At 55.2% G+C, this 25,354-nt stretch overlaps 1 protein-coding gene across 5 annotated transcripts in view; it reads right to left on the bottom strand.

Moving 5' to 3' along the window:
* Positions 1-25,354, bottom strand: part of PTPRF (protein tyrosine phosphatase receptor type F) — a 95,517-nt gene that overhangs the window by 54,223 nt on the left and 15,940 nt on the right. For 4 of the 5 annotated variants that reach the window (XM_077752038.1, XM_077752041.1, XM_077752040.1 and 1 more), the window contains exons 2-5: positions 25,236-25,312; positions 18,245-18,380; positions 9,724-9,869; positions 9,415-9,556 (exon numbers count right to left, since the gene is read on the bottom strand). In XM_077752038.1, coding sequence (XP_077608164.1) covers positions 9,415-9,556; positions 9,724-9,869; positions 18,245-18,335 — 379 coding nt within the window. In that variant the 5' untranslated portion in view covers positions 18,336-18,380; positions 25,236-25,312. The remainder of the gene's footprint in view (positions 1-9,414; positions 9,557-9,723; positions 9,870-18,244; positions 18,381-25,235; positions 25,313-25,354) is intronic. The other variant, XM_077752039.1, reaches the window with a different exon arrangement.

Below are 25,354 nucleotides of genomic sequence, written 5' to 3'. Positions count from 1 at the left end.
ACGGGTGTGTGGGGGGGGGGGCTGGAGGGTATTAGGAGACTGAGGCTCAGAGGGGAGTAGACACGTGGCTGAGACCCCTCGACATGGTGGAGCTGCTTCAAATCCAGGACTCACCTGTTATCTTGGTGGCTTCCTGGAGGAGGAGAGAGACACAAGAGTACTAAACCCTTGAGCATGGGAGCTTGAGGAAGAGCTTTCTAGGGGGAAGGAGGGAGTGCTCGAGTAAAGGTTATGGGAGGGTGGGGGGCCAGGAAGAAGATGAGTCTGGTTGGAGCTAAGGCAAATATTGGGGTCCCAAAAGATGAGGCTAGAGTAGGGGTGGACAGGGGATGGGCTTAGGCTAGCTGCAGTGGCCGGCGGCAGGAGGCTGCAGAGGCCCCTACAAAGCACACACAGGTTTCTTTGTCCAGCTCAGCCTGGATGCCTGAGGCTGCGTCTGGGCCAGAGGGAGGGGGCTGCACCAGGGAACAACAGATGGAGACGCCTTGCAGGGTCCTGGGGCGGGCAGCACCGTCTGTCAGCACGACCTTCTCACCCGTGTTTATCCAGCTTCATGGCGTCTCCATGCACATGCAGGCACACATCGGCGCACACATACACAGGCTCCCTGGGGTGGCACCATCTGTAAGCCTGACCTCCTCCTCTGTGCAGGAGTGTTGGGCCTGGCCTCACCCTGTCTCTGAACACAGACACCTAGAAACATGCACAGCCAGGCATGGCATATCTCCACAGAGATATACGTGGAGAAAGAGACAGGTGCAAAAATAGAAACCGCCACCCGCCTATGGAGGGGCACCTGCAGTGACAAGCACCTGTGGAAACAGATGCAGGCGAGCATCCAGAGGCAGGGCGCACAGGCACTCCACACACATGTGGAAACATGCAGTCAGAGACACACACATGCTGAGGCTTGTGCACCCAGAGACACGTAGAGAAATTCGAAGGAACGGAGTGAGTAGCGGGGCTGCTGGGACCCCCAACCCTTGTGCATTCTAAGGAAACCAGAGCCACCTTAGGCCTTGTCCCTGAGGCAGCTCCATCGCAGGGTGGGGGCCAAGGCACCACCTATCAATTCAGAGGTGCCCCCCCAGACCTGTACTCTCCCAGGTTCCCCGCTTCCAACGCAGTAAGGGGGGCCCAGGGAGCCCTGGGCCCATCTTCCTTCACAGCTTTCAGTCTCCATTTTCAGCTTTTTCTAAGAGAAAACTCCCACCTCTTGCAGCACTCAGATTTCATCAAACTTGGCATCTTAAAAGCCTGTTTTGTTTTTGAATCTGAGCTGTTTGGGGCCTGTCAGCAGCGAGAGCCCAAGAGTGGTAGTGAGAGCGGAGAGCAGCCACGGCCTGCCCCCCCCTCCCTAGGGCTTCCCTGACACCTCACACCACCCTACTCAGCCTGGTTGGTGAGGCCTCAGGGCCACATACACCCAAGTGAGGCCTGGGGCTGTCCCCGGGCACACGCCCCAGCAGCCCTCTGGCTTCCGGGGCCCCGGCCGAGGCTGGAGTCTGTTCCGGGGGTTCCTCCACCGCAGCCCTACTCCAGGAAGAGTCTCTTCATCCGTTTCCCCCTAGGTTCACACCACCAGCAGCCTCCTACTCACTTCTCAGACCCCCGGACCCCCGCCACCCCCACTGCTTCATGCCAGCTCACCAAGGCCAACCATTGACTCCGCGGGGCTAAATCCAAAGGGCACGTCTCAGTGCTCATCTTGCCTGAGCTCTGAGAGTGCCCCGCCCCACTGGCCACTCCCTCCTTCACATGCCTGTCTTCTCTCCATCCCCGCAGCCTCACTCAGGTCTCCCTCCTACCTCTCAGGCCCCTTCTCACCAGATTCCCAGGGACCACCCCCCACATGCTGACCCCCAGCCGGGGGTCCATCCAGGCTCCCTTCCTCCCTTCTTGGCTCTGGCTGCCTGAGATTTGCCATTTCTTAACCTTCAAAACTCAATCTCCAGATGTCCCTTGAAGTGCCGGGCGAATCTGCACATGGCCTCCTGGATTCCTCCCCCTGGATGCCCGCACACGCCTGCTACAACAGATTTCTAACTAGACTTGTCGATGTGCCCCTTCAGATCTGGTCCTGAATCTTAGAAAATAGTACCACCATCTACCTGGGCCCAGAGCCATAACCCACAGTCTCCCATCTCCCCAAGTCCATAGTAGCCAGGCAGGTCACTGCTCTTTCTCCACTGCTTGTAACCCTTTCTCCCTTCCTCCCCTGCCTGCTGCCTGGGTTTAGGCCATTACTGCCTGTCAGGATGCCCCAGTCTCTCACTGGTCTCCTTTCACCCTGCTCTGCATCCCCAGGGACCTTTCTTAAGCATACATTTGATCGTGTCATTCCTCTGATTAAAATCCTCTCTCCTCAGGCAACCAAGAGGGAGGCACCTTACTAAGGATGGAGAGGGTACACACATGGGGGCATTTAAAACCTCCCACTTGGCTAGCTACTCCCAGAGCTCCTAGGCTCCACTCTGTGGTCATGAGGCTGGGGGAGAGGGGAGCCAGCAAGGAGGCCAAACACACAGCAGGGTCTTGTAAGTCCCTGTGAGTGCAGGGGTGGGGTGTGGGGGGAGCAGGCTGGGCACAGGGGAGGTGCCCACTGTCTGCCTAACAGAAGAGGCAAGCATACTGCCTATGCCACCGGAGGACCACTCAGAAGGGAGTCCACTTGGGCCCTTGGAGAAGGATAAAAACTAGAGAAGGTGGGGGATTCTAGGTACCAAGAAACCCAGAGTCTGACCTTAGGCCTCCTGGCAGTGTCCATCTACCTAACACCTCTCTCAACCCCATGCCTAGGGTCCAGAACTCTCCAGAAAATGGCTGCAGAGCCTCATGTGTGTGTGGTCCCAAATGCTACAGTGGTCATGATGGGGGTTGGGGGGGGTGTGGAAGGTCAGGGAGGATCAGGGAGACCAAGTCACTAGACCAGAATCATGTAGGTCATGCCTCAACTCTGAGGGGAGGGGCAGGAGCTGTCCTGGGTTCTAGGCCTACTGTGGCTGCCAGTTAGAGAGGTGACAGCTCCAGCTTCTGCAAAACCAGCCTGTTACCCAGACACAGGGAGAGGGCACAGCCTGCCACTTGGGAAGTCATCCTCTGCCTGTGGTAGTTCTTTATCCCAGTGACCCCAACCCCAAAGCCACGCTTCGGCCCTGGGCAGGGAGGAGGGTGGGGAAGGGAGTGCTGACTCCCTGGAAAAACACCCACCCGTCCTGAGAGCAAGCGCCCTTCCGGTTCCGCTCTGGGTCCAGCACAGCCCAGGATCTCAGGACAGGGTCATACATTGCTCATCAGCCCTGCTGTTGCTGAGGCTGTTTCCAAAGGGACTGAGTATGGGGGTGGGCAGTCTCACAAGGTCCTTTATCACCCCACAGGTCCCAAAGTCAGTCAGGGTCAGAGTCACTGTAGAACCCAGGGGTCCAGGCCCAGCACTGACTGACCTCCCCCCGCCAACCCCAGTCACTGTCCCACATGCCCCATGGCAACCCCGAGCCTATAACAAAGTAGGCAAGACCAGATACACTCCGTGCATGGCACCCATGGGTGGTATGGTCCTGGTCAGTCGGCTGGGTGGAAAAAGGTGAAAGGGAGCCTCACGGTGGTAGGAAGAGGGGAGGCAGAAGAGGCGGCCCAAGGCCTGGGCAGGATCTCTATCTGGTGCACCCTGCCTCCTGGCGTGGCTGCACAGGAACTGCTGAGGAGCTAGTGTACTTGAGAATGGGTCAGCCTGACCACTCGGTCCCACGTTCATCCCCATCCAGCTGTCCCGCCCAGCAGCAGCTCTGAGCAGGGAACCCGTGGGTCCGAGAGACAGAGAGCCCACACGCAGCCTCTCTGACCATCCCCGCAGGGTCAGACTGACCCCCCACACATTCAGCTCAGACTGCCTGCTGCACATTCCCCTTGCCACACACCCCACACCCACACTGATGCATGCACACACACAGACACTGCATAGTGTACACCACCTACTGTATACACACCCCCTGCAGCTCGATGGGCACGCAGGCACGCACAATCTGCTGTACACATAGCATACAAGGCACACACCTGCTGCGTTAATGCCATGCCACACACCTCATACACTGCCTTACCCCAGGCACACAGGGCACCCACGGCACATGCAGGTGCCTGTTGTCTGTGCATCCACAATCACAAGGCAAACACTGCCACCTGTACCCTGAGCCAGGCCCCTCCAGGACAGAGCCGGAAACAGCCCATTCCTGCTCCTGGGCTTCTCCACCCCCAGTCCTCCATGTCTCCCCCTCCCCTTCCATAACCCTTCCAGAACCTACCCAAATCACCAGGGCTCTGCCCACATCTCTGCTGTCTGGCCTCCTCTGGGGCTTTCCTGACCACTGTGCTGCCTGGCTTGGAACCCACGGGCTCAGCTGAATCGTAACCTCCAGAAGGAGCTCCAAGACCCTCACTCCCCCCACCTCCTGGAGGGAAAGGCCAAGAAGCAAAGCCTGTCTCCCCTCCCCCTGCCTCCAGAGGGAAAATGTCAGATTCTCTGTCTCAGTGGCGGCAGCGGGCGGGTTGGAGGGGGAGTGATTCAGCCGCTGCCTCAAGAGTGCGGAGTGAGAAGAGCTTTTCCTGCCATTACCGGGCGAAGGAGAGGCTGGCGCGCTAATGGCTTCAATTACCACTCAGACAGGAACACTGGGCGGCAGGGCCCTGTGCCTGTCACAGCCCGGACAGCCTCACCCCCAGCCAGCTTGTGCCAGGCACCCCCACCCGGTCCCCAGCCATGGGTGTGGGGAGAGAGGGGGCAGCCAGGCAGCCGGCTGCGCACCATAGGGCAGCTGGGGCACATCGGGCCACACCTGGTCACACGGGGAGTGGCAGTCCTGTCGAGGAGCTCGGTGCAAAGGCCGGGACCAGGGAGAGGCTCAGGGAGCCTTGAGCAGTGTAGGGTGTTCCCCAAGGCTGCACGGCAGCCACGTACAGGGGAGGCTGGGCCTGGTGTGGAACAACACAGGACAGGGGGAGCAAGACCAGGCTTGCAGGCCTGGGCTCCCTTTTGAGGGTACACCTCTCCTGAGCCAAGTCGCCACAGGCAGCCCTCAGCCACTCCCCTGGAAAGCCCAGTGCGTAGTAAGCATGACGGCATACAGACTTTTGGCCTACGTGCAGTGTGTGACACCGGTAGAGGACTCCACTCGTATTCCTGTCCCCTGAACCAGCTTCATCCTCACCCCAGGCTTCCTGAGAACCCGTGGTGGCCTCCCAGGATCGGCCCTGGCTCTCTTCCCAGTCAGACTATCCTTCCTCCCTGCTCCCCCCACACCCCCCAACTCCAGGCCTGCAGAGGAGGGCAGGGAGGGGCAGGATGGTCCTTGTCTGGGCTGCTTCCTCCTGGCCCCGCCTCCTGGCCCCTTTGAGGCCTCCTACTCCATTCCTTTCTGCCATGCCAGGAGCCTGGTCAAGGTTACACAGACCAACACGGTAAGTCAGCAGTTCGTCTTCCGGGATGGGTGTTTCAGGAGGGGGAGGGGCTCAGAGCGCCACCCTCACGGGGGCAGGAGTACAAGCAGGGCAGGGACCTGCCCCCAAATCACCCCGGACCTCATCAGACACCTCCTCCCACAGCCCAGAAACACAAACATACCCCAGACCCCTGCTAGAGAAACCTTCATTCAAGAATGCCCCTCAGGACCTTGAGGTCCCTCCAGGTCTGAATCCCCCTCAACTTCCGAGCCTGAAAAACCATCCTCATCCTCCTCAACCCTTTAAATATAAAGCTGCCCAGGGCAGTGGTGGGGATACGAGAGTGCCCACAAAGGAACTGGGGCATAGCGGCTCTGGCAGGGCGGGGAGGCGGATTTCTCTTTCGGCACTAACCCAGAGGTCCTCTTTCCTCAACACGACAGTCTTAGAAGATGCCCTCTTGGCAGAAGCCACAGTTCTGGCCCTTCAGCCAGATGCCTGGATGCCAGGGTAGGACAGAAGGCTCCCCGCTGGGGCAGATGCCAATAGGAGGGAGGGCAAGGCTGAACTATTTGTCCCCTCATTAGAGGACAGGAACAGAGCCCAGGATACTGGGCAACCAGTGGTCCTGGCCCAGTGCCTATCCTCTGGGGCCCTGCTCCACAGGGAAGTCCCCTCCATGGCAATGGACATGGGGCTGCATCACCTGGATGATGCCATGGGAGCCGGGTACTGCCAGGATGTACAGCTTCCGGCACAACAGCAGCTACCGTTCACTGGGTCCTGCAAAGTACTTTACATCATACTCAATCCTCCAAACCAGCTCGGGCAGTGCATAGTACATCCCCATTTACAGATGAAGCAGATGAGGCTCAGAGGCATAGTTACTTGTCAAGGTCACAAGGCGAGAGAGGAAGTGGTCCGGAGCCACTGTCTTAACCACTGTCTTCCACTGCCCCTCTAAACTGGAGTGCCCCCCCCGCCCCCGCCACTGCCCACAGGAGACACACAGGCACAAGGGAGTTACTGAATGGATGCGTGCAAACACATACAGCCATAGCGTAAAAATGGCCAATGTGAAAAGATGTTCAACTGCTCTTGTAATCAAAGAAATGCAAATTAAATTGAGATGCCATTTTTTTGCCTATTAACTATTAACTTGGCAAAGACTTTTTTTTTTAATGATAATTCCCACTAATGGTGAAGATATGCAGCAAAGAGGCCCTCTTAGGCCTTGTTTGGTGGGAGTGTAAACTGACACAATCTTCTGGAAATACTGAAAGTCTTAAAAATTCACGTGTCCTTTGATCCAGCAATTCCACTTCCATGAATCTAGCATAAGGAAATAATCAGGAAGGTGAACACATCTGACCTGTAAGGAAGCGTATAGCACTTTTCTTTATGTATATAAAAAAAATGGGAACAACATACGTGTCCAACAATAAAAGAATGGCTAAATAAATCAAGGTACTTCATGGGATACCTACGGCCATTAAAAATAATGATACAAAATATTTCACAGAGAGGAAAATGTTTATGATGTGTTACTTTATTTATTTTTAAATGTTTTATTTATTTCTCAGAGAGAGAGAGCGTGATCAGAGGAAGGTCAGAGAGAGAGGGAGACAGAATCTGAAGCAGGCTCCAGGCTCTGAGCTGGCTGTCAGCACAGAGCCCAACGCAGGGCTCGAACGCACGAACTGTGAGTTCATGACCTGAGCCAAAGTCAGATGCTTATCTGACTGAGCCACCCAGGCAACCCCATGATGTGTTATTTTAAAAAGCAGTCTTCAAATGAGGAGAGCCTGGCTGGCTCAGTTGGGGGAGCATGTGACTCTTGATCTCGGGGCTGTGAGTTTGAGCCCCACACTGGGTGTAGAGATTACTTAAAAAATAAAATCTTGGAGGGGCGCCTGGGTGGCTCAATCAGTTAAGCATCGGACTTCAGCTCAGGTCACGATCTCATGGTTCATGGGTTCAAGCCCCGTGTCGGGTTCCTTGCTGTCAGCGCAGAGCCCACTTCAGATCCTGTCTCCCTCTCTGCCCCTCCTCAACTTGCACGTGCACGCATGCACACGTGCTCTCTCTCTCTCTCAAAAATAAACAAACAATAATAAAATGTTGGGGGGAAAAAAGCAGTCTACAAATCATTGGGCAGGGCGCGATCCCACTTTTCTTACACAATTCACCCTTCCTCAATACAGGTTTAAACTGCACAGGTGCACTTATACATGGAGGTTTTTGGATATGGCACAATACTATATATAAATATATTTTCTCTCGTGATTTTCTTTTAAGTTTATCTATTTTTCTTAGTAATCTCTACACCCAACGTGGGGCTTAAACTCACAACCCGGAGGTCAAGAGTCGCATGCTCTACTGACTGAACCAGCCAGGTGCCACCCCTCTCTTTTTTTTAATTAAAAAATTTTTTAAGTTTATTATTTTGAGAGAAACAGACAGTGTGAGTGGGGGAGGGGAAGAGAGAGGGGGAGACAGAGAATCCCAAGCAGGCTCTGCACTGCCAGTACAGAGGCCAAGGCACAGCTCAACCCCACAAACCGCAAGATCATGACCTGAGCTGAAACCAAGAGTCGATTGCTTAACTGACTGAGACACCCAGGTGCACCTCTCATGATTTTCTTAAGAAGATTTTCTTTTCTCCAGCTTATTTTATCATAAGAATACAGTATATAATACATATAGAAGTTATGTGTTAATTGACTTTCTGTTATTGGCAAGGCTTCCGAAAGACTATAGGCTATTAGTAGCTAAGTTTTAGGAAAGTCAAAGTGATATGCAGATTTTCAACTGCTTGGCAGTGGTGGGGAGGGTGAGCATACAAACCCTGCACTATTCAAGGGTCATCTGTATATATAATGTCTGCACAGAAAATGGACAAGGAAAACACCAAATGTGACTGGTAGAAGCAAAATAACAGCTGATTTTTATTTTTTCCTATGTGCTATTTTATATTTATCAAATTTTCAACAGCGACCAGGTATTGCTACTGCAACTTTTTTTTACAAAAGGCAACAATCAAGGCTGTATTTTGAAAATATACACAGACATATTCAGACGGATGAGTCCATTGTGGCCGGGGGCTGATCAGGTCACTCCCCACCCCGTGGCTTCCTCCATCCCCAAGAAAGTGTTCACTCCTTGGCTGGGTCCTGTGTGATCTGCTCTCTAACCTCCCCAGGTCCATGCTGGATAGTTTCTCCCGGGCTTCTCTCAGTGCCCTTGGGCTCCACCCTCGAGCTCCACCCATCCCCTAGCCCAAGCTGAACTACTCATGAGTTCCATGAAAACTCCTGTCTCCTCTCCTTCTGGGCCTTGGCACATGGTGATGCTATTCTTTCTGCCTCGGCCGCCACCCCAACTCCTAATTATCCTCAGGACTCCACTTAGACCACAGCTCCCCTCTGTGCTCCCCTACCCCCCTGGCTGCCCCCATAGGGCTTACTGGAAACTGTCTCAAGGGCAGGGCCCTGGTCAGATGACCCACAGCAGCATTACGGAATATTTGTGAATGAATGCAGGAACCATCAGGTGAAAAGACACAAAAATCCACACTCAGGGTCCTAGCCCCCAGCCTAGGGCCCTGGTACATAGGGGACACACCTCTCTGAAACCCACTGCTGGGCTCCACAGGCAAATCAGATCACACAGGCTATAAGCCAAGTAAACCAAACGATACCTAACTGCAGCCCCACACCTCAAATCCAACCTCAGGCCCAAACCCCACGTGAGCAAGGCCATAGCTCAGCAGGATACACAGCTGGCCTTAGCGCCAGGCAAACAATCCAGGCCAGATCCAGTGACCACCCCGTCCACTTCTGACCTTTGCTGCTGCCAAGACGGTCGGTTCTCCTTTCTGCCAAACACATACCAGCCCATGGCAGGGACTGGCTGGCTGGCGGGCTTTTCCCACACGTCATCTTACCCACCCACCATGCCGCATTCCTCTCCAGCACGTACCTTCGAGCACTGAGAGCTTGGCGCTAGTGTTGATCTCTCCCAGACTGTTGGTGGCCGTGCACTCATAGATGGCTTCGTCTCGCTGCGCCCGCAATGGCTGGATCCGCAGCACGGACCCTGCCCCATCATCAAACTCAATTACCTGCCAGAGGACAGACACAGGGTCACAGCCTGCTCGGGGTCAGACATCCTCCTGCCTCCAAAAGGCCCCTGAGGAGGGAGACCAAGGAGAGGGGATGTAGGACCAGACCCCGGAACAGGACAGGCAGACCCTGAGCTCGGCCTGCCCCTTCCTACCCAAGGGCTTACCTCAAAGCGCTGGGAGCTGACTTTCTTCCCCTTCTTCATCCATGTGATGCGTGGCTTGGGCTCCCCTGTGGCTTGGCACACAAAGGAGGCCACTCCTCCCGACAGCCCAGTCTGGTCCTCAGGGACCTTAACGAAGACAGGTTTGCCTGGAGAGATGGAGACACCAAGTCACCATGGCACAGTCACTACTGACATCACCAACACTCCATAGGTGGCAGTCATTCAGGGGAGGGGGTGGCAAGATCTATAAACAGTGATGCCTAACCCTTGTACGGTGCTTACGACGTGTCAGGCGCTATTCAAAGAACTGTAGCATATGAGGTGGGTGCTATAATTATGTTTGCTTATAGGTTAGAAAACCAAGGCATGGAGAGGTTAAGGGATTTGTCTAACATGACAAGCTGGTTAGTGGCAGAGCTTTGAACCCAAGAGCTCTGTGTCTGGAGTCCATGCTTTAACCACTATACTACTGTCTCCCATCCCCCATCAGTTCCAAGCAGGAAGACAAAGGCATGCTGAGTGCTGCCTGGAAGAGTCCCAGCACCTCTCAGACGTGTCCCTCCCCCACTGCTCTCCATGGGGGGTGGTACCTCCATCTACCCCAAGGCTCAAGCCAGAAACTGTGATCCCTCCTCCCTCAGCCCCCAACATACCAGCAGTCCCAAAAGGCCTAGACATTCCACCTCTCTAAGTATCTCTGGATGCCTTCCCAGGTGAATACTTTCCTGAAAATCTGCCCCCCACCCGCCCCCACTGACTTGGTTATTGCCTTCTGATAGCGTGTACATCTCCCCAGGGTGTCCACTGGGAGGCAGGGGAGGGGAAGAAAAAAGGGGGCTCAGACACTGTACTGCCATGCCCACAGCACCTTGGTACACACACCAGGGCCAACTTGGGGCACCTGTCTCTATGAATCCCACCCCCCAGGGGGCACGAGACCAGAGAAACCAGCTTTTCATTAAGATGTAGCAACGCCTCGTTAATCCTGACAGAGGATCCATTTCCTATTAATCAGGCCAATGAACAGCTCCAGGAAGGCTAACACAGTGAGAAGTGACCTTTCAGACCACCTGCTCAGCACCGATGAGCCCAGGCCTGACCCAACTGCTGGCACAGAAACACATGTGTGCCATGATGACAATCCCTCGCTAAGCACCCACTCTGCACCAGGTACTTTATCTCATTTAGTCCTTCCTCGTTGTTATTACCAGTTTGTAGGCCCAGAGAGGTCAAGTCACTTGCCCAAGGTCACACAACCAATGAATGGCATTTCTGAGGCTTGAATTCAAGCCTGTCTGACTCCCAACAGCTGGTACAGAATAATGGGACCTTATGAAGAGCAGGGTCAGTGGTGTGCTGGGGGAAGCCAGACCAAAGAAAGTGGAGGAGTAAGTGGGGGGGCGGAGAGGAAGTGAAGAGTGCAGTGACCATTTAAAGGAGACTGGCTGTGATGAGAAGACACAGAAAAGTTGACACTACAGGGGATGAGGGGTCCAGGGAGGCTTACACCTTGGTTTCTTTTTTGATTTCCTAAGACGTGAAAGACCATGTTTAAGTGCTGCTGGGAAGGAGGGAGCAAACAGGGAGTGTGCCGACCCTGGACCCAGTGGACAGACATGGGCACAGTCCCTCGGGAGGGGAGGGTCCGGGGGACCAGCAGGGTCAGCGAGAGTAGGGGGGCTTAACCTTGCAGGGAGCAGGAAGGCAAACACTTTATTGAGCACCCCAGGGACCCGGTGGGCTCTGTAGGTTTTATGTAATTTTCAAGCAAGTCACTCATCATCTCTGAGCCTCTGTTTTCTCATCTGCAAAATGGTGCTAGGGTCCACAGGTCTGTGTGGACAAACCGTGATGATGTCTGCCGAGGGCGTGTACAGGTGAGATGGCCGGTGAGTCCTGTGTGGGAGGCAGCTGCTGTTCCCACTTGAATTCTTAGTCTTAAAACAATGATGTGGGGGCAGCGGGGTGGCTCAGTCAGTAAGCGTCCGACTCTTGGTTTTGGCTCAGGTCATGTTGTCACAGGTTCGTGAGTTCTAGCCCCATCACTTGAGACTCTGTCTCCCTCTCTCTCTGCCGCTCCCCTGCTTGCTCATGTGCATGCTCTCTCTCTAAAATAAATAAGTAAACTTTATAAAAGCAAAACAAAAAATGATGTGGGTAGTAGCATCAGCTTAATTTTAGAGATGGGGAAATGGAGGCTCCGCAGGTTAAGTAACAAGTCACAGAGTGATACAGGGGTGGAGCTAGGGTTCAATCGGTGTTCCAAGTCCTAAGCTCTTCCTGTAGCACCAAAGGCTCCCTGGAGGAGGGACACTCAGGCCTCCACACTTGCCTGCTTGCGGAACACTTAGATAGGGTGAGGGCAGCTGGGCCTGAAGAGTCAGGGGCAGCCTTGGAGGGGAAACACATACACTTGGTGAGGGTCAGAGTGGCACGGGAATAATGCAGAGGTTCTAGAAGCTACAGTTTGCTCCACATTTCCTTCATGACTGCGCCCTGAAGGAGGCTCCCGACTCTCCCAGTCTGCAGTCGTCTGCAGAGCCTGTCCCTGTTTGCGGGTCCTTTCAGACGGGTCCTCTCGGACAGGACTCTGACCACTCAGGTTCCACTGGGTGTGCAGCTCCCCGACACCCGAGGACCTGCAGACAGCAGCTCCGTGACCTCCTTCCCCACCGCCACCACCTCGGTCCAGATACCACCTTCCCAACTGGAGACTCCGCTAGCCCAACAAGCTGCATCCCGCCTCCCCTCTAGTCTTTATCCAGCAGCCAGAGTGAGCTGCCTGTCTCCTCTGACCAAAACCTTGCAAAGCCTCCCACTGCGATCAAAACAAAATTTCAACTCCTTTCATGGTGGACAGAGCCTCCCCCACCCTTAGCCCTGGCTTCCCATCTCCTGGATGAGCAACGTTCCCATGGCCTCAGGACCCTTGAATAAGATTTTAGACATCCTCTTTACCCAATAACTCCTGTTCACCTTCCTGATCTCAACTTAGACATCATTTCCTCAGAACACCTTCCCTGGTCTCCCTGTCTTTGTCCACTGCTCCATTAGCTCAGTTCCTGGGTTTAAGCTCTCTGGTAACCCTCCCTGCCTGAGGTTGTTACTTTTCCTACATTTGGGGAGAGTATTTGGTTCACAGCTGCTTCCTCACCCTGCTTTGCTTCCTGCCCCGGCCTGGTTGCCCGGCCCAGTTCCTGGCACACGGGAGTGCAGAACAAATGAGGGGGTGACTTGACCAGGGAGGGCATGCCTGAGGATGGAGACTGCAGCCCCTCACACACCAGGGGGAGGCCTGCTCCACCAGGGAGATGAGTCTAGGGTAGAAACCCTCCTGCCTCAACGTGTCTGCAGCAGAAAGTAGGGGCTGGAACCTGCTGAACCGGAATGGCCGGAGAGCGCGCCTGGGGGCGGGGCCTCCCCACCAAACAAAGAACCAGAAGCTGGGGAGGCGCTGGGGAGGCGGGCCAGGCCCAGTCACGAGAGAGAGTGAGAGTCAGTGAGAGTGAGACAGTGAGAGAGTGAGAGAGNCTCTTGACCCCCTCACTCACCCCCAGTGGTAGCGGGCAGGGCAGGCCCCTCCCCTCACTCAGGCCTCACCCTCCACTTCCTGAACCTACTCCCACTCCCACCCAGGGGCCCCTCACCCAAACCCCACTACCCCAGCTCGTTGGTGTCCCAAAGCCCTGCCAAGCCCTTGCCTCTTTTGTTCACCCGGCTGACCTTTGGGGAGCACAAATCTGACCAAGGTCTCTTCCCAGCTACAAACCCTGGGCTGATATCGGTCTCTCCTCCCCTCCCCACACTTGTTCCTGCTAACCTCTCCAGGCCCACCTTTCTCGACTTGTTCGAAACCGAGCATTGACCACTGTGCTGGGACACAGCTTGGCTCTGGTGGCCTGGCTCCCCCTGCCCAGACAGGCCAGGCCAGTGGGTACCTCCTTGCCTTTGTAGGTGCCCTGCCCTCTCAGCCACCCCACCCCCAAGCCTGGGAGAGCCTGTCCTGCGTCCAGCGGCCCTCTGGTTTCCCACTCCAGCACTGGAAACAGCCACGCTGACTGTGTCCAGGCACTCTGTCAGGATCAAGCAACTTGACAGGTGGTGACTCAGGGGCTGCCTGGTGTTCAGCGAGGGTCTGAGGAACTTCGGAGACCATGTGGCAGAAGGGGCTTTCTGGCCCCAGCAGAATGTGGTTCCAGCACCCCTCTGGCCTTCCCCCCTGTCTCACTGCACAGAGGGTGTGGGCCACACAGCTCTTTGGGCAGCGGGCCCCAGAGGTATGCCCTGGGACACTCTTCGTCCAAGCAGGCCAACGAGCCCACGCACAGTGGGAATGGGTAGCCAAATAAAGCAAACCACTGGGCCGCTTAGAGAGAGGGTGGGCACACTTCTGGGGCGGAGGGCGTTTGGACAGCCAAGTCGGGCCACCTTGGAGGCTCTTCCGTGGGGAGAGATGGACTGCTATGTTGTGCCTTCCCTGCGGAGTACATACACACACGTACACACATGTGTACACGGAAGCCGGGAGCAGACATGCGGCTGTGAGGGAGTGAGGGCCAGTGAAGCAGGGGAGGGAGCTCCTGGAGAGGCAAATTTCCCAGGCCCTGAACTGCCTAATGAGCTGGGGACTCATTAACTCTGGCTCCTATGACTGTTCTTGGTGTCCTCCAGAGGGGAGCCTGCTCAGAGGCAACTCTGGGCTCCCAGGGGACATACACAGAGCCCCCAGGTCACAGCCTCGGGTGGAGGGACCACATACTAGGTGCCAGGTGCCTTGAACATGTGACCTCAGTTAACCTTTCCAGGCAGGAATGACTACCCTCATTGTGCAATAGGAAAACAGGCCAGAGAGAGAAAGCAACCTGCCGGAAGTGCCACAGAGGGCAGAGTCCAGGCAGGCCCCCAGGTCCTACCTACCTACCCGGTAGCCCTGCCTCCCAGTGAGGCTGGCGGGGATGACGTCGACAGACACACCCTCAGCTACTCGGGCCCCTGCCCCCCACCTCACCTACACCCCCAGCATCGGGCATCCTGCTCCAGGCTCCTGTGATTCCAAGTAACTGGGCTGTAACCAGGTCCTCGCTTAAACCTGATCCCTGCCCCTGTTCTGTGCTGTCCGAGAACAAAAGGGAGATGGTTTTCACTGTGTCTCTTTCATGAGCTCCATGGAGAAGCTCAGGGCTGTCCCTATCCCCCCTCCCCCATCCTATCCCATTATGCAACACCCCCCCATTAGCAAATATCCAGTCACTGTTCAGGTCTCCCTTCTTCCCCAAAGCCTCCTAACACCCCTCCCAGGGGCTTAGGTCACTCCCTCTGCGCCAGCACTGTCCCCCAACAGCACACATTGTAGTAACCCCCACCGCGGGTTCCAGAGGCAGGCCTGGGTGGCCCTCTAGCACCTGGCTTGCACGTTAGACAGGCAGAAACCTCTTCCTGCTTGGGCCCACCTCTAGCCCCCCACAAGTCTTCTCCTTGAGAAACCACAAAAATGTGGGCTGGGGGAGCTGCCCGCGCCCTGCGTGCCTGGGTCTCCACTGGAGCTGACTCGGCATTAACGCTGGGGCCTCCGGGCTAACTCTTGGCAGCTGCTTCTCCACCCCCTTTCCCTCTGCTCCCCTCAGAGGCCAGGGCTCCCATTCATTTGTCTCGTTAAGAGGCCTATAGAAACACATTTGTCCGCTCCGCGCTTCACTGCTCCGGTCGTCAATTCTCTGGGGCGCCTGCCCTACCTTTTGCAGTAGCTCTGTCCACGTTTGCTCGCTCACCCCTGGCTAGAAGTCTCCTAAGCCCAGCCTAATCCTGGTCACGGTGGGAGGGGTACAGATCCAAAAGGGAATGTAGCAGGAAGCAGGTCTATAAGAGACCCTGCCTCCCGGGGCCAGGTCACAGCTCCCAGTCCAGGGTCCTCCCTCATGGCTCTCAGCCTGGAAGCCGAGCCCCACTCACCCTATTTCAGTATCTCCAGCTGATTCCTACCTTCACGACCCTGGTCTTTGGGCTCTGGTTCTTTTTTTTTTTTTTTTTAATGTTTTATTTATTTCTAGGAGACAGAGAGAAAGCGTGAGCAGGGGAGGGTCAGAGAGAGAGGGAGTCACAGACTGAAACAGGCTCCAGGCTCTGAGCTGGCAGTCAGCACAGAGCCCAACGCGGGGCTCGAACCCACGAACCGTGAGATCATGACCTAAGCGAAAGTCAGACGCCTAACCAACTAAGCCACCCAGGCGCCCCTGGGCTCTGGTTCTTAAGGACCAGCATGGAGGTTCTGGGACTCTGTTCTAAAATTGTTCCACTGTCTCCCAAGTAGCACATGACCCAGACTCCTGGAGGAAGTGATGGTCCCAAGTGTGTAAGAACTGGTCAGATGAGGGGACAAGGAAGAGTGTTCCAAGCAGAGGGATCAGAAGGAACAGAGGCCTGGGGAGCACATGAGTGACAGGAGTCAGCATGGCGGGAGCGCGAGGTAGGGAGCAGAGTGAAGGATGAGGTTGGCAGAGGCCAGAAAATGCATTGCTTGAGAAGCATCGAGACCCCTAGGCTTGATCCTGAAGGCAAGAGGGGAGGAGAGGGAGAGATTTTAAACTGAGCGGTGACACAGGCAGGCTTTCATTTTGCAACCTGACTCTTAGACTCTGGAAGGGAAAATGGATTACAAGGGAATGGAGGCAGGAAAGACATCAGGAGGCAGTTGCGTGCAAAAGCCCAAAAAAGAGCTGAGTGCGGCTTGGGTGAAGGCAGTGGAGAGGAAGGTGGATGCATTCCAGAGATGTTTAGAAGGGAGAAACAACAGAAGTTGGTGATGGATTAGATGTGCGGTATGAGACAGGCAAGAGGCCCTGGGCTCTGACTTGGGTGGCGGAGTGGGTGGTAATGCCATTCGCCAGGAGAGAGAACACAGAAGGAGGAACAGGTTTGGGGGGATGAGGGTACACGTCAGGGCATGTTTGGTCTGAAGCAGGAGGGGAAGGCAGTTATTCTCCCAGGATGTGTTGTCTGAAAGCCCAGCTGGGCGGGGGCTCCCTCTGCCCTCAAACTCTTGGGTGAAGGCCACGAGAATGTCCAGGGTGAGGTCGGGGATCAAGGACACTACTTCAGTGTCCAAGGGCTCCTGACCACACCTGACTGTTGACAAGCCTTCGCCTCCCTGCGAATGTCAGAGTCACACCCAGTGACTTCTACCCCAACCTGCCCCTGCAGGCTCAAGCTCTCTCCAGCAGCCCTAGCCAGGCCTGGAGATCACCCTCTGCCCCCAAACCCGGCCCTTCCTTGGGCTGCACCTCAAAGCTCCCACACCCCCTCAGCCCCCGCCCCCAGGAGGAATCCCCTCCCCTTCCCTGCGCCCTACCAGCCCCACCAGGGCCCAGCCTCCTAGTCCCACCCCTCTCTAGGATCTGGTCCTGAATAATTAATAAGCCATTCGGAGAAAGGGCCTGGGTGGGGCAAGGAGAGAGATCTGTGCCCAGATACTTGGAGAGGGGGGTGAGGGAAGCCCTATGGCTTGCTGACCCCCAGGCTGACCTCAGGGTTGGCCCCTGGCCACTTCTGGGCTCCGGACAGGCTGGGAACAGCCCCTTTCCCCAGGGACCTTGGCTTCGACCTCACCCCTCCCTGTCAGTGTGCAGATTGGCTAAATCTGCCCTGTGCTCCGCCTCCCACCAGTAACCAAGCAGTGGTAACCATGGTGACGGGGCGGGCTGCTGTGGCCAGTCTCGTAGTGCCAGGCAGGGGGAAGGGCGGCAGGAAAGGAAGGAAAGTTCAGAGTTGGATTTGGGCAGGGGACAATCCCACTTCCCCCAACACACACACACACACACACACACACACACACACACACACACACACGCGTCCACTGGAGCCCAGCATCCCTCTGGCCACGTGCAATCTTTCCTGGATTCCCAAGGTTGAGGGGCTGGGGGAAGGAGGATGCCCTTTTGCCTTGAAGGTGGTTGGGAAGGGGAAGGAGGGGCTCAGTGTCCCCACATCTGAATTCCAAGGGTCTGGCCCAGGGGAAGGGCTGTGGTGGCTCCAGCTTCTGACCTCTCCCTGGACCTGCGGACACATGTGGCATCCCAGTCACACGTCCACATACATTCCTTGTGTGCCACCCCCCATTCCCACTCAACTCTGACATGGCTCACAGTGTCTTCTGCACAGATCTGCAGTGGCCGACACAGTACACGCCTGAGCATGTCACCCAATGACCACATGAATCCTGGACATGTCTCACTCCCATCCCATAAAACAGGGTCACCCTTAGCCATGCCCCACCCTGCGGTGCCTTAAGGGACATGCAGGCCTTCCACAGGATGCTCCTAGGAAGCATGAGGCTGGAGGACTCTTTGGGGGGAGGAGGTTATGTGATTGAGGAGGGGTGTCTTTCTAGGACAGTAGGTGTTCTGGGGAGGTATCTAACTAACCTGCCTCCTATAGTTGCTGGTTGTGTCCCTCACCCTAGAATCTTGCTAGGAGGAATGCCATCTTTTAACCTGGGAGATCCCGCACCTTGAGGGGTCAGACTTACTGTCACCATGGGCACCTGCCACCAAACCAAGCATCACGAGTGCAGGCACAAGGGGTACCATCGTCTTCCCTGGGGCTGGCTCTAGGGCCATCCAGGGCTCTAGCACCACAGCCAGCCACAGCCCAGGACAATCAACCTGTGACAGAGAGAAGGGCAGAGCCAGTTAGCTGGTTTCCAACAATGTCCCTACCGCCCACCTATGCCACCTCTTGGCCCCTACTCACCACCCAGACCCTGCTCATCAGGGACTGTCCCGAGTCTATTTCAACAGACATCCCCTACCCCCACCTTGGATTATGCAATGACCACTCAGACGCACAGAACCCTGGCTCCTCACTGATCCCCCCTTTCCTCAGTGACCTCAAGGATAACCCACCAGTCACACTGTAGGGAGACAGCACATGAGGCCTTCAGGTCATTCTCTAAACCTGAGTAGGAGGGCAGGGGGCCACTGAGGCCAGAGGATGTACAGGGATGTTCTGTCCCAGACTGTGAGTTTCCAACTTGCCTCCATAAGGGGACAGGAAAGGGGAAACAGGATTGGGGAGACACAGAGACACACAGGTGGAGACAGAGAGCAGTAAGAAGGTACAGACCCATGCAGGCTACTCCCTGCGACATCCCATTGTCTCTTCTCTCCCCAGCAGGGAGGGAGGCGGCAGGAGGCCAGACCCTGCATGCTGAGCACAGGCCCCAGAGCATAGACTCCTTAGCAGCAGACAGGATCCAGGTATCAGAGGCTTGAAGCCAAAGCCACAACCCGCCCAGGCTCGCCAGGACGTGCTCTTGACAAGTTGTAGCTGCCCTGCCTGACCACCCTCGTCCTACCCAATTCCCATGGCACCTTCCCACTCCGAAAGGGAACCCTAGGGAGGCCCTAGTGGCCAGGGATGGGGGTGCTGGACCCTCAGATTCCACCCACATCTCCTCTGCCCTTGCTCCAGTGGCCCATTACAGATCAAACTTCGGGGAGCCGCTTGCTCAGAACTGCCTTCCAGGTGGAGACAGGCACCTGTGCACAGGGAAGACCGTGTCTGGGGCTGGCTCAATGCCTCCAAGCCTTTACTCATAAGGCTCCTCAGCCAGGTGTGCCCTCCCCACTCTGCCAGGCACCTGTGTGAAGCCTTCGGCAAGGCCACAGCATACACTACAGATACACTATCACTTCACAGGCCCAATCATGAGCTCCCAGGGGTCTCTCTCCTATGGCCCCCCAACCCAGGAGGCTTCAGGAGATCCCCAACAGCGGCCACTACCTGTGCTCACACCTTACTCTGAGCAGATGGCTGGTATGTGAGAAGCCCCTCGATAATGTTCTGAAAACACAACAGGACATAGAGGAGGGAAGTGAGTGACAATGAACACAGGGACTCTGGTGGGAGAGTCTTGATCAGATCCAGGTACTAGCTGACCCACAGTGGTAAGAGAATTTTCAAGGAAAGACAGGACTGGTGAATGTGAAGGGGCAGGGCTCAAAGATGGCTCTGCTCCTTCCTGGAGCCTGAACCCTAGACTCAACTGGGACAGTCACAGGTCCTAAGATCAGAGGGCGGTAGGTGAGCAAAGGTGCGGAGACAGAACAGGCAGGACTGTGAAGTGGGGCAGGGGCTGACCGCAAAAGGCAAAGGGAGGGAGATGTCCTTTGTCCCAAGATCTTGCTACGAGTCTTAGACAAGAGCTGAGAAGTAAAAGCAAGAGAGCTGCAGGGGCACAATGGGCACCCATCGTACCTGGGGTTCCCACTTAGTGATCACAGAGCCCAGGCGGCTAAGGCCAGGAGAGGGGGAGTCCCCACCATGATGCCCCGAATGGCCAGTGTGGGGTGGAGGTCCCATATCACTAAGCCCCTATCTGAACTTGATCACCACAGCACTGAGGTGCAGCCATGGAACCCACAATAGAATTCAAGTTCTTGGCAGCCATTAGGCAGGCAACTTCCTGGCCAGACCACCACAGGGGCACGGCTCCTGACACAATCATCCTGTTGTCCCTGGTACAGATACCACGGGTTTACAGCTCAATGGTGTGTTGCACCAAAAGACAGGGGCAGAGGGGCCAAGTCTTGTCATAGGGTGCAAGAGTACCATATTTACAGAGGTTTCACTCCCAGGTACAAATATTCTGGGTGTGCACCCCTCCCCCACTAGTGTGGACACCACAGGGGTAGAACCCTCAGGAACACACAGCATGGGGAACAGAGCTCCCTGGTATAAACTAAAGAGGCTAAAGCTACAAGGCAGAGATGTCATGGAGGTACAAACGTGCAGCACAATCAGCATGGGCTGTAGCTCTCCAGGATGACTATCATGGAGGCATATCCCTGGATCGGCCTTGGTATAGAAATCACAGCACTTGCAATGCCTAGGTGGAGAAGTCACATGAGTGTAGACATAGAGTACAGACATCCTGGGGGTGCAGCTACCTGACAGACATTATAGGGATATCACTTTCCAGTACATTATCGTACAGGTGTACCCCACCCCCCCTGGCATAGACATCATGGGGCATCAGTCCCTGGTACTGATATTAAAGGGGTGTGAGTTCCCAGTATAGCCATCACAGGGGCATAACTCCAGAACAGCATCACGTGGTACAGTCTAGGATGAGATTCTGGCCATGGGTGTCAGAGAATTTGAGCCTCTGGTAACCCCACCCCCGGTATGACAAAGACAAGTGACACTTATTTGGGGATTCCAAGGACCACCCACGTATTTGAGTCTGGGATACTCAGCACACTATTCAGATACTGCAAGGACAAAGGTAGAGAAATTGAAAACAAAGGCAGACATTCCCTCCCCAAAGAGCTTCTCCCAGAGGTCCAAGGACGCAGGGACACGGCTATACCCAGAGACAGGAGACACAGGGGACACACAAACATGGACACTTTCTTAGAGAACTACTCCGGCAACCACACAGCTATCCAAGCCAGGGACTCTCCGTCACCAGCTCCTGGCAAGAGCCAAGTGCTACCTGTCCCGGACTCTGGAAACAGAGCCTACCCCCCAGCTCCAGGACCCCCTTGTCTGAGTCCTGGATCCCTGGGCCCGACCTTGGTCTAGACTCGGCCCTGTCCCCAGACCCAGAGTGCTCAGGATCACCTATGGGCAGAAGGTGGGAAAGAAGCAGTGAGGCAGGACCGATGCTAACGGTGATAGGGTTGCTGAGAATTCAGTGCAACAGGGTGGAGAGCTGGGGGTCCACTTCTTCCAGCATGGCTGGGTGAGTCTGGGATGAGAACAAGGCCTGAGCCCTTGACATTAACTAAGCCTTGTCTCTGAAATGCACTGTGGGCCACTGGTTCTCCCACACCGATGTACTTGGGCAGGAAAACAACTCCATACTGTACAACATTACAGAATATAATTGGATATGATTTTTCTACATTCAGAATGGTTTTAATATATCCTTTTTCTTTGTTACATCAGCATAAGCTGCCAAATGCCCTTTCTTGGGAAGAACTGTCCGTTATTCGCTTATTTTGTTTTGGTGTTAAAAAGGTCCTTTCTTGTATGCAGCATGGGTGTTAGCAGATAGCAGTATTTTCCTATAATATCCTTACTTTGCAAAATAAAAAATTGCCATTCCCATGTCTGGCCCCCAAGTACTTTTGGAAAGTGCACTAGTTTGTGAAACTGGAGAGCCTGGGAATTGGAGGAAAAAGAAAGGGGCAGGCACCACACCAAGCCACAAGATCCAAATAAGAATGTCATGGAAATGCTTATAACACAGAGGTCATGTCACCTCCCTGTAGCCTGACCTAAGCACCTCTGCCAGCTTCAATGGGTCCCCCCCCAACTCCTGAGAGACTATGATATGCCAGAGATGGGGGGGGGGGTGTTCCCTGGCTGGAGAACAGCTGGGATCATTCTGAGTCCTCTTCATGAATATGCAAACACAGATTGATTTGTTTCCCTTGGGCACGTGTTATTATTCACAAATATTAATTAGTCTCCAAATACCACCTGTTCCTACAGCTCCCCCACCCCCAGACCAGGACCATGGCTACCAGGAGGCTGGGGCCCCAAAACGGACAGCAACAGGAGAAGGGGTATGCGAGGCCCCCCCAGAGGGGTCGGCCAAGAGGAGAGACCAGCGCTTTGGGCCAGAGGAGCCTGAGGTAGGGAGAGCTGGGAGCCCTTCACGTTCAAAGCTGCGGGCGGCTAACCCAGCCCTTTCGTCATGTCCTGGACAGTTCACCGCGTGGCACTGCAGCAGCGGCCGCGGAGGCGGAAACAGGCCTTGTTACACTTGGGAAGGAAAACCAACGTGTTTTCAACTCTCACCAAACCAACCGCGGGATTATGACAGGAATAAATCAGTCTCAGCCTCGACCCCGGCCCCGGGGAGTGAGGCTGCCAGCAGCAGGCAGCTTTACTCTGCCAGGCAGTTGGCCAGAGTCTGTGAACACAGCCTGGCACAGCCCACCCACCCTCTTAGAGCCAGGCCCCCTGCTCTCTCAACAGCGCTCACCCCCCACCCCTTCCCCAGGGAATGGAGGAAGGAACTTAGGAAGAGCATCCAAGAGTCTCTTCGGGTGGCACAAGGTCCAGCAGAGGCTTAGCTCGGGGCAGAAGACCAAGGGGACCAACAGAGGCATCTGCCTACAGCCCTCCAGCTTCCTTCCTGCGGTGGCGGAGCCTCCCTCAGGTTAACGCTCACCAGAACCTGTAGACCCGTGCATTTGCTGTTCTCTCTACTGGAAGGAATGTCCTTCTCCTGCCCCCAGCTTCCTATTCACCCCTCAGAACTCAGCTCAAGTGACCCTCCCCAGTTTAGTGAAGATGACAAGAGGTGTAGGCCAGTGGTTCTCAAGCCAGGATGATTCTGCATTCCCCTCCACTCCCCTCCATGGGATATCAGGCAATGTCTGGGGACATTGTTTATTGTCAAGACTGCAGGTGTGTGTGGGGGCGGGGGGTGCAGGTACTCCTGGCAGTTAGTGGGAAGAAACAAGGGATGCTGCTAGGTATCTTACAGTAAGAGGCCAGCCCCCCACAACAAAGGACTGTCTGGTCCAAAACATCAACAGTATTGAGACCGAGAAACCCTGATGTAGACAGCAAGATCCTTTGCTGATATGGGCCAGGGCCTGCCCCAGAACCCGGTCTCCTTCAGCACCGGGGCTCCATACCTAAAGAGGCCTCAGCCTGGCTTAACTCTCGTGTCGGCGGTGCCTGGGCCTCAGGATCTTAGGGCATCTTCCCCTCCCCCTCAAAGTCAGCCCTGCCTCCAGACGGCAGGCCTACAGCACAGTCCTGCACCCCTTCACACATGCCATCAGCAAGTGGCCTCCCTAGAAGACAGAGAGCTCCACTTTAGGGCACTTTTTCTGTTGAGGATGGGCTCCCATACCCAGCATCTGAGGATGGACAGGTGGAGGGACACATGGTACCTCCACTTCCACCTCCCCATCTGACCTTTCCGACTTGGGACACAGCCTCCCCGCCACACCCCCTATATTGCCCCAGTGCCCATCTCACCACGCACAGGGCCTGGCCCCAGCAGACACCCAGTACATGCTCATTTCCTTTCCCTGCCTAGGCCAGACCCATCTCTCATAAACCCTCTTCATCAGCTGACTGTGCAGAACTATTCAGTGGGCCCTACTGGGCCCTGAGCCAAGGAGCAGCCATGGGCTGTGCCTTCCAACAGCTTATGGAAGATGGTCCAGCCAAAACTTATCCTCCCCAGTGCCATGCCTCTCCAGGTCCCCATCCTGGTGACAAGCACTACCTTCGACCTAGTCACCCAAGCCAGCCAGTCCTTCTCAAATTCTCTCTTTTCTTCACCCCATTCACCCAACTGGTCAGTAACTTTGAATCTGCACTGCCTCCATTCTGACCTCCACATCAGTAAGACCTCAGGAGTGTGTACGTCTTCAGGGAGCTACTTGCCTCAGATTTCTCTCAGTTCACTCTGCATACAAACCAATGCCCCCAGCTAGCTTACAAAAAAAAAAAAAAAAGAAATGCAAGGTGATCATGGCCATCAAGTGCATTTTGCTACCTTGATTCCATAGCAGACACACAGATAATATTTCAGAACTGAATGGATGCGCAAATGGAGAGATGATGCTTCCTGCTTAGGAACCTTCAGTGTTGGGGCGCCTGGGTGGCTCAGTTAAGCATCTGATCCTGGCACAGGTCATGATCTTAAGGTTCCTGAGATCAAGCCCCACATCCAGCTCTGTGCTGACAGCTCGGAGCCTGGAGCTTGTTTTGGATTCTGTCTCCCTCTCTCTGTCCCTCCCTTGCTCATGCTCAGTCTCTCAAATATAAATAAACATTAAAAAAACAAAAAACAAAAAACAACCTTCAGTGTCTCCAGATTACCCTCAGGAAAAAATCTAGAGTCGTAGCCCAACATTCAAGGCTCCCCATGCTCTGTCTCCCAACTTCACTCTCTCCAAACCCAACCCACCTGCTCTATGCTCTGGCAGAAAGACAAGAGGAGAAATGGACCTGAAAGAGAAAAGGAAGGAGGTGCCCCAGATCTTGGTAGTACCTGGCTCTTTCTACCACAACCTACAGTTGACAGGAACAGACTTTCCCACAGAAATACGACGACTGAAAAAGCAGACAGATCCTAGTGTAAGTCCCAGAATGTCACCCAGAAGCCTATTTCACACCTACAGCAGCTGACGAGCTGTATGTATATCACTCCCCACCCACCTCCATCAGCCATTCTTGCCAGAAACCCAGGCACCATCCTGGACACCTCCCCTCCTTCCTCATGCCCCACATTCAGCCCTGCACCATGCCCTGTCTCTTCTGTGTCCCCAAACAGCACCCACATCCCTTCTCTCCACCTCCATCATCACCTCCCTGGTCCTTCACCGTCGCTCAGCCATATGTACACCGCACCATGTCATGCAACGAGTGGCAACCCTTCCGTGGCTCGCCACCGGTCTCCAATACCATCTGAACTGCTCAGCCTGGCGCACAGGACCCCCCTGTGCCCCGGCCCCTGCCACCTCTTAGGGCACACCCACCAGGTCTCTGCTTGCTCACGCCAGTCACTCTTGGACAACCAGCACTGAGGGCAGGGTACCAGGGTCTCCGCTCCTTCCTGGAGAGAGAGGAAAGGATAAGAAAACACCAAGAATTGCAT

This window comes from Crocuta crocuta, unplaced genomic scaffold, assembly GCF_008692635.1.
Source record: "Crocuta crocuta isolate KB4526 unplaced genomic scaffold, BGI_CrCroc_1.0 scaffold367, whole genome shotgun sequence".
Lineage (NCBI taxonomy): Eukaryota > Metazoa > Chordata > Mammalia > Carnivora > Hyaenidae > Crocuta > Crocuta crocuta.
The sequence above is the reverse complement of the archived record's forward strand: the minus strand, read 5'-3'. Positions and strand labels throughout refer to the sequence as shown.